The sequence below is a fragment of the Helianthus annuus genome, chromosome 15 (assembly GCF_002127325.2).
Source record: "Helianthus annuus cultivar XRQ/B chromosome 15, HanXRQr2.0-SUNRISE, whole genome shotgun sequence".
Classification (NCBI taxonomy): Eukaryota; Viridiplantae; Streptophyta; class Magnoliopsida; order Asterales; family Asteraceae; genus Helianthus; species Helianthus annuus.
In genome coordinates, this window is record NC_035447.2 from 28,808,846 (window position 1) to 28,818,396 (window position 9,551).

Here is a 9,551-nt window from a genome sequence, read left to right on the forward strand (position 1 = left end):
TTTTTGATTAAATCTAAACATAACAATCTTTGTGCCTTACAACTGCTAATATTTCTTCTGATATTAGAAAACAAAATTTAACATGTTCAACATTAACAATAAAAACAAGCTCAGATTTCATGTTGCTAAGCATTAATCACATCAAAACAAAATTTAACATGTTCAACATTAACAATAAAAACAAGCTCAGATTTCATGTTGCTAAGCATTAATCACATCAAATTAACGTATCTGTGTCGTACAATACGAATAACTTTTAAAAAAAAAATTAACACTAAACTATAAATAGCCTCGTACAATACGAATAACTTTTTTTAGAAAAAAAAAATAATACTAAACTATAAATAGCTTGTAACTAATTCAACAACTTTACTTTACACGTATCTATACTATATAATAAAAGAAACTCAATTGAGGACACATGTCATTATACGATGAGTCCTCACCTAAACTCATTATTTAATATATGTATTTATTTAATTTAAAATAAAAGTTATAATTGTATTTATTTAATTTTAAAATATCAGTTTTATCTTTCAACATTTCAAATTAATTTATTAATAATTGAACCGTGATTCATCTGTTAAGATTCCGAAAAATTCAATTTTCTTACCTTTTATTTAAAATATAAGTTGATTTAATGTTATTATCTCTTTAATTTAAAATTATTTATTGTTTTCAAATTTTAAATTGAGTTTCCTTATTTTCTTTAAAAGCATCTTTTATTTGTTGATTTTTTAGTTAAAATCTTGAAAATTTTAAAAATCATCTCTTCCTATTTGTAAATGAAAATCTTTTTTTTTATTTGTAATTTTACTAAAATACCCTTAGTTTTATATTTGAAGTTACCTAAATACCCTTCCAGCTAACAAACATTTTAGATGGACTTAATGTCAGGGAGTAAATGAAAAAAAACATAGCAAACTATAGGAGGAAAATGACTATTTTTAAATGATTGTGGCAAAACCGTTAAAACGACCAAACCAGAAGGAGCAAAACAGAAGTTTACTCTTTTTAAAAGATAAATCTTGATAACTGTTTTTATTAACATATGACATTATATTTTTTCCAACACATGCAATATACGAGTTTTTTTAAGATATATCTTTTTATTATTTATTATATAAAATTATATTTATGCAACCCGTGTAATACACGGGGTTTTAACCTAGTAATGAATATATACTAATCAAACATATCGCAAACTACCTCCACTAAAAACATGTCAATGGAGTGGTATATTTATAATTTATATTTTTAATGGCTTTGTTTCTTAGTGGTAAAAAAACACACGTTTTATACATGAAAAGAAGAACAATTAAAAGTCATCTACGTTCCTTTTTTCAATCTTGAATAGATAAAAAGGCCCATTTCTTGTTCAACATAAATTGTTGTTCTAGTGTGTTGCTAGATCAATTTACTTAATTTTATTAACATTAGATCGGCGTCAAAAAGAACGAAAAAAAAAAGCATTTTATTACCGGTCTAGTTTCCAAAACATAAATCGGAGCTCAGGTTAAGAAAAAAAAAAAAGAAATTAAACTCACTTCCTCTAATGTCCATCGCCCGAACACCCATTTGTTGAATATATCTATATATCTACATCTATAATCTAAATCTATAATGCTTTATTAAGCAAATTAGATAAAGAAGAGTTAACTGCCATTTCAGTCCCTGTGGTTTGGTCACTTTGGCTATTTCAGTCCATTTTTCAAAAATACGCCATTTTCGTCCCTGACATACTGGAAAGGTGCCATTTCAGTCCAAATTCTCATAACCCAGTTAAAGTCAGTTAGGTGAGTATATTTAATGAAGGGTATTTCAGTCCTTTCATAATTCTTTTATTTTCCCTTTATGTTTTTAATAACCAAAATCGAATCTCCCCTGTATAAAACCCCCAAACCTGCAACTGTAACCCTAAATCCCAACATCACCTCCAAAATTGAATCAAGACCATCCCCTCAACGATGGTTGTCTGCTCTAATTGTGGGTCTCCAACAATTGTGAAGACATCGTGGACCCCTGCAAACCCTGGAAGGAAGTTTTTCTGCTGCATTACTCGACATAGGGGTTGCGGGTTTGTGGATTGGGCAGAGGGTCCATCGTGTGAAAGGGCTGTTGAAGTATTTCGTCATTTTGCGGGTTTGGCTTATCAAGTTAGGGATCATGAAGAACAAGCTTCGAGGATGACATCTGAAATTAGGCAACTTCAAGAACAAGCTTTAGGAATGGCAGTGAAGTACACGAGATTGAAGATGATGTTAATGTTTAGCTGGGTTTTTTTCATCTCATATGTTGCTTTTCACTGAAAATGTTTAATGTTAAAGCAGTGGTAAATGTATAATGTTAAAGCAGTGGTAATAGCAGTTGGCGAATATTGTTCGATACATTGTAATATGGTTTTGTTATGGTTATGCATTTGCCGAATATTGTTGCGTCCGATTTAATGTAATATGCTTTTTGTTATGGTTAATGCACTTACCATAACAGATTTCACAATTGACATAAACCTGGACATAACTCATAACAGAATACATAACCAGAATTCATAACAAAAAGACATAAACCTGGACATAACTCACAACAGAAGACATAACCAGACATAAACCTGGACATAGTTTACCATAATTCATAACAAAAAGACATAAGACATAACCAGCATAAGACATGTTCAAAACACAGATTAGGAAGTGTACCAACAGACATAATCAAAAGACATGACATGTTCCTGGACAAAATACATAACCAAAACATTCAAAAGACATTTTCAACCAACATAACCAGGACATGTTTCTACCAAACTACTGAACACCAGCAATGCCTATTCAACATCAGTCCCCTTGCAACTCCTCCTGTTATGGCCCCTCCTTTTACACTTGCTGCATTCCACAGTTTCACCCTTTCTTGACATCTTGCCACTGGATTCCATCTGTTGAGTCAACTCAGTGACTTCCACAGCAGATTTCTTCCTTTTCTTTTTTGGCCTGCCTATTTGCTTGTGGTGCTTTGGTGGAAGCAGCTTAGTAGGGCATGTGGAAGGTGTCCATAAGTCTTGACCATCTACTGGATCAATTACATGGGAATACACATCCTTCCAAGTCTGCATCCAGTATGATTTATCAACCCACTTCTCCAATACACCATCATCCTTGCCATGTAGGGCCAAGTTCCATATACAAGCAACTGCATGCTTGCAAGGGATGCCAGTCAAGTCCCATCTTCTGCAGGTGCAACTTTTCTCCACCAAGTTCACTACTTTGTTGTCTCTTGGCCCATTAACTTGATACTTGGAGATAGAGTTAAAGATAACAGTGTACTCAGCAGCTTCTTGTTTGATCTCGTCTAGGGCTTTAGTTGCATAGGGGGTTAGAGGACCTTTGGTCTTTGCAATCAGCTTGTGTACAACAAGATTCCTCTTCATTAGGTATTCCCTGATGCACTCTAGACTGGTAATGATTGGTTTATCCCTAGCATGTATCAACTGCCTATTGAAGACTTCACAAATGTTGTTTAGAAGAATGTCACACTTTGGCCTACCTGTTTAATGGAAACCTGTCAGTTATTATGCAACCACAAACAATTATGTAAATGGCTTAACATATATGACATTCTTAAGCCTTACCACTAAACTGACACCGGCTCCAATGTTTCACTGGGATCTGTTTCAACCAGTCATGCAGCTTCTTATCTACCATCTTGATATCTTGCATTGCATGATCAAACCAAGGGACTGTTGTTGCAGAAGCAGCATTCCAGAATAGACCCTTTATCTTATCATTCCTCCAGTTAGCATTAGCCTTCATATTTTCATGTATATGCCGAATACAATATCTATGCTCTGCCATAGGAAAGACCTTGCTAACAGCAGGTATTATTCCCTGTACAGAATGGACTGTTATGCATAACAAACTTGAACAACAAAGGAATACATTTAAACAAATTATACATAACACACTTGAACAACTAAGGCATACAATTAAACAAGTTATACATAACACAATGGCACCTTTTGTCTGTCGCTTATAAAGGTGAAGTTGGCAGTTCTTGGCAGCTCCAGATCTACAGCAAGTTGTTCTAAAAACCAGGTCCAGGTCTTTGTAGTTTCAGACTCAACCACAGCAAAAGCAACAGGATAAATCCCGTTGTTTCCATCAACACCCACTGCTGTTAAAATTTGGCCAGGGTAGGGCCCCTTCATAAAGCATCCGTCCAACCCTAGAATGTCTCTACCAATTATCTTAAAACCCTTCTTAAATGCACCATAACAAATATAAATTCTTCTAAACTGCCTTGTTGAACTTTTGGCCTTACAACTAGATGGTTCAACATCTATGGTAACAGTTGTTCCTGGATTCGATTTCAATAACTGTTCAGCATATTCCCTAAGTAACCCAAACTGAGTTTTATAATCCCCTTGAAGCTTCTCCATTGCAAAATGCTTAGCTCTAGAAATTTGGTTAAGTGTAATCTGTACCTGAAGTTTCTTCTGGAGTTGATCTTGAAGAGCAGCCAGTGGAATTGTAGGGTTAACCAAAATTATGGGTTCCACTTCCTTGGTCAAAAAGGAGATATTGCATAAGCCCACATCCCTGGTATGCAAGCACTCATGTTCATTGATAAGAGTCTTGACCACCCATGTGTCTTGGTTCTTGAAGTGATTTGAGATGTGCAAAAACCAAGGGCATGTGGGAGGAGGAATCTTTTTCCTTGGACGTTTTGGCTTCTTTTCAGGCTTTTTAGAAGAACAAGACTGCTGGGCCCCACCATTGTTATTTGTGTTTGCATTAAGGTCCCCAACCACTTCTGGGTTTGCATTCAAAGGTGTATCATGTGAATTTCCAGAAGTGCCCTCATTATCACAACCACCTTCATTACTGCTCAACTTTGGATTCTTTCCCATGCACACAACCCGGAACCTTCTTTTATCATTCCTAATTATGTACAATTGCCTTTTAGATTCCACTGCATACCATTTCACAAGATTTTTGATTGATTGCCTATCATAAAACTGTTGACCTACATAAAAGGGACAACCATCTGTTGGTTTCTTTTTCCTCTTGCTTCTCCTAATCCTCCTAACAGCCCTCTGCAGTTTTGTTTCATCATCCGGGTCACTCAGACTATCAAAGTTATCTATATCTACTTGAACATCTACCAATTCATCCTCATTTAATTGGTCTTCTTGTATGTTGTCATCTTCACTAATGTCAAAGTCCACAACAGCCCTAAATTCATCCATGTCATCATCATAGTCTATGACCAAGTTATCCTTATCAACAATGAACTCAGGATCATCTAAATCCTCCTCTGTCTGTTCATTCATAGTCTTGTAAGCTTCACTTTTGGTGGCATTTGCCCTATTTTTGCTGGCATGTTCATTCATACCCTCACTATCCTCTTCACTAACCTCATCATCAGGAATAAACTGAGGGTCTTCAGAATCACTTCCCTCAGAATCACTACCCTCAGACTGGACCTTATCACTGCTACCATCTCCACTGCTACCATCTCCACTGCCCTCATTATCATCACCACTGCCATCATTATCATCACCACTGCCCTCATTATCATCACCACTGCCATCACTATCACCACCTCCTGGACTACCATCACCACCTCCTGGACTACCAACACCACCTACTGGAATTTCATCACCACCTACTGGATTTTGATCACCACCACAACCTGGTTCCTGTGTTAGATCTCCTAAATCAGGATCATTTTGAGGCTGTTGATCTTGTTCAGGATAGATCACATTTAATGGTTGCTGTGTCAACTCTCCTAAATCCACCCTTTGAACCTTTTCAACATATAACTCTATAACCTTACACTTTGTTGCAAGCCTAATCAACCTACGACAATCATCATCTGAACCTATTGGCCTTAAGCCAAAATCCATATCTTCACCTGGAATCCTAAAATAGTATTTCAAGATATCCAGATCATCTTCCGTATAACCAAGTTCCAACATCATGGAATCAATGATTACTCGAGAGAAAAAGTCCGCATTCACCTTATCAACATATTCGATTATCCCCCCCTCGTATGTTACATCAGGGAACATAGTGAGTTCACCTCCATGGTGAACTTTCAATGTGAACATATCAGGTTCGTTTTCTGAAACGATTATACAACAAACATTAGTCCTAATTTATACATGATGAAGAAAGACAATCATTCATAAAGCAAAAAAGTGACGAATGTAAACCTACCATATGCGATTTCAGGGTCGAAATTTGAGTAAACACCTCGAACCCTCCAGTTTGGATCGTTGTCGTCTTCATGATCCATTGTTGCAGCAGGTTAGGGTTATTTTTGGGGGGTGAATTTGGGATTAGGGTTACGTTGAACTCAATTTTGGGGGTTTTATACAGGGGAGGGGTTTTGGTGGCACTTAACTGATTTTGGTTATTAAAAACATAAAGGGAAAATAAAAGAATTATGAAAGGACTGAAATACCCTTCATTAAATATACTCACCTAACTGACTTTAACTGGGTTATGAGAATTTGGACTGAAATGGCACCTTTCCAGTATGTCAGGGACGAAAATGGCGTATTTTTGAAAAATGGACTGAAATGGCCAAAGTGACCAAACCACAGGGACTGAAATGACAGTTAACTCGATAAAGAAAGTGTAACTATTGCAATAAATTTATAAAATTCTAAAACATTAAATCCCTTTACCTATGCACACACTCAAACATATTACCCTAAAGACTTAAAGGACAAAGTCGGTGGGAAATCCCATCGGCTTTGCTCCATGCACCCCTCACTTTAATAATTTTACAATTTTAGCTCTTTACTTTGTCTTTGCTCCATGCCCCCCTCACTTTAATAATTTTACTATTTTAGCCCTTTACTTTGTCTTTAAACTTTTATAAAATAACAAATTTAGCCTCTAAACCTCCTACTTGAATTTCTAAAACCACAACCTCATCTTTCAAACTTTACCAGTACCAACCCTCTACTTTGGTTTTTCACCATCAACCCCTTAGCTCTTACATAGTTACGCCACCAACCATCTTCTTTTACATTTCTACCAACACCCCTCATCTTTTACTCATTTCCGCCACCACCCCTAAACTTTTACACTTTGTTTTTTTAGACTTTGCTTTTTCACCCATTAGACTATTACTCCATTTTTACACATGCCCAACGTTTAAAAAATTGCAATTGTAACCCCCTAAACTACAACTCCTACTTTTGCAAATGCCAATTCATTGTGTTTTACGAAATGTCTTAGGCATTGTGTTTTAAATTTTGTGTCTACCTTTATGTTTTACATCTTTTTTAATTGTCTTTTACGCACTGCGTTCTACGAATCATGTTTTGTCTTATTATATGTTTCCACCCGTCGCGCGCGGCCGCAACGCGTGGCGGGCAAAATACTACTACAATCTTAAAGGAGAAAGGCGGTGGGTTTCCCACCGGCTTTGCCTCCCTGTCCCCGTACTTTCACAATGTTGCAATTTTAGCCCTTTGACTTTAGCATCTTCAAAGTTTCACAAATTGACAAATTTAGTTCCTAAACCTTCCCCTCATCTTTTACACATTTCCACTACTACCCCTATACTTTTAAACTTTGTCTTTTTTAGACTTTGCTTTTTTACCCCTTGCACTATTACTCCATTTTTACCCCCACCCAACTTTTAAAAAATTGCAATTGTAACCCCTAAACTACAACTCCTACTTTTGCAAATGCCAATGCATTGTGTTTTACGAAATGTCTTATGCATTGTGTTGTACACTTTGTGTCTACCGTTGTGACTTACATTTTTTTTTTGTAATTGTCTTTTACGCACTGCGTTTTACGAATCGTGTTTTGTCTTATTATATGTTTCCACCCGTCGCGCGGCGCCGCAACGCGCGGCGAGCAAAATCCTAGTTATATATGAATGTGTATTTGAATATTATATTTCATCCTTGTGTTGATTTTAGTCTTCAAAATCAGTTGTGTGAACTGAATTCACGACTCTCATTCTACGAATGTGGAAGGCACATATCACATGACCACATTTGACTCGGTTAAGGTTGGATGATAGATCGTATTGCTTAACTCATCATTGTCTATGAATCCCTTCTTTAAACGTTGATCTATGTGCCAAGCATCGAAAGTCTTCCTTGTTTGTTGGTTTTCAGAGGAGTGTGCATAAATGTTGTAGTGCCAAACAAGGTCGGGTCACATGGATTTTTTTTTTCTTCAGAGGAGTGTACCGAGCATAATGTCCACCATCTATTATATTGTTGTTTTTACGTGAAGTCTTTTGTTTATACTCAAATTCTCTTTGTAAATTCCGTCGTGTAGCGTGTGGCCAAAAAGCATAAATACCCATGGTAACACGCATACACTATCACTATATTGTTTAAAATGTTTTAATCAGTTTTTAGGTTTATGATGTTTATTTGTCTTTATTAAAGCTTTTATGGATAGTTTAAGAGTAATTTCTGAATGGAATTTGTTGTTTAGTTTTTACGTTAAATAAATAGATTAAATGATGTTTGTTTTTTTAATGCTCAACAAGATAACAAATAATTGCTGCGTAAGTATTTAGTAATGATAACTCAATTTACATTTATTTAACTAAAATTGTAAGATTTGTGTTTGATTTTTACCTGTATCTGTTATAATGGTTTATAACACCTCTAGTTTTTTCTCTAATGACAAACTAATCTACTCCTAAATACTCCATGTATATACTTTGCATGTTTGAACCATTGTTTTAAAAACCGGTAAATACCGGCCGGTTATACCGGTATTACCGTTTTCAGATGTAAATCCGGTAGGAAACACCCCGGTATATAAGTGAAACGGCATAAGTTTGTACAGGCGGTAAAATCCGGTATACCGGTTTGAAACGTAATACCGGTACCGACCCAAGGTTATTTTAGTTTGGGTTGTTACTTATTTTATTATATATGTTACTTATCTTACATAAGTTTTATATATTATAATTATTCGTAACTAAAACTTCTTATTTAATATTGTATGAAACAAAAATACTTATCATCTAGTTGATGAAGATAGCGATAATAGTGAATTTCATCTTTTATACGATCATGAACTTGATGTATTAACACTCCAATGACTTAAACACATTGTACACTTTCATTTAAAAGAGCTTGTTATAAAATTGAATGATTTTCAATTATCTTTTGGATTATTTTTTTATTATGGATTATCTTTTGGATTATATTTTAATATGTAATCATGCATTGTTTGATTAACTTTTGAGTTGATGTTGTAATTTATGAAATTATAGAGTTAGCTAGTCAACCTGGTTGAACCGCTCGGTACAACCTGGTTCAACCGGTTGAACCATTTTTTAGCCTAATCCGGTTTAATTTAAAAACCGGTTTTTAAAACATTGGTTTGAACCATCCACCTAATGATTAGAGGGAAGACACCTTAGGTTACGTGATGTGATGGGCGAGGGCAAGAGGGCGTTTTCCGCCACGTAGGCAGAGGGGGCTTTACTCCAACCCCCCCCCCCACCATAGGGTGGTGGGCAATGGATGTTTTTTGTTTAGTATTATTTTTCATTGTAATTCT

General features: G+C 35.6%; 1 protein-coding gene across 1 annotated transcript; it reads right to left on the minus strand.

Annotated features, from left to right (window-relative positions):
* Positions 1-2,821: 2,821 nt before the first annotated feature.
* On the minus strand, positions 2,822-3,421 carry LOC110913491. The gene has a single exon (XM_022158317.1). The coding sequence runs from the start codon at positions 3,419-3,421 to the stop codon at positions 2,822-2,824; it is 600 nt and encodes a 199-aa protein (XP_022014009.1).
* Positions 3,422-9,551: the final 6,130 nt, after the last annotated feature.

What these genes read in the sequence shown, in the direction of transcription:
- LOC110913491 (XM_022158317.1), bottom strand. Translation starts at nt 3,421, where the DNA reads ATGAAGAGGAATCTTGTTGTACACAAGCTGATTGCAAAGACCAAAGGT.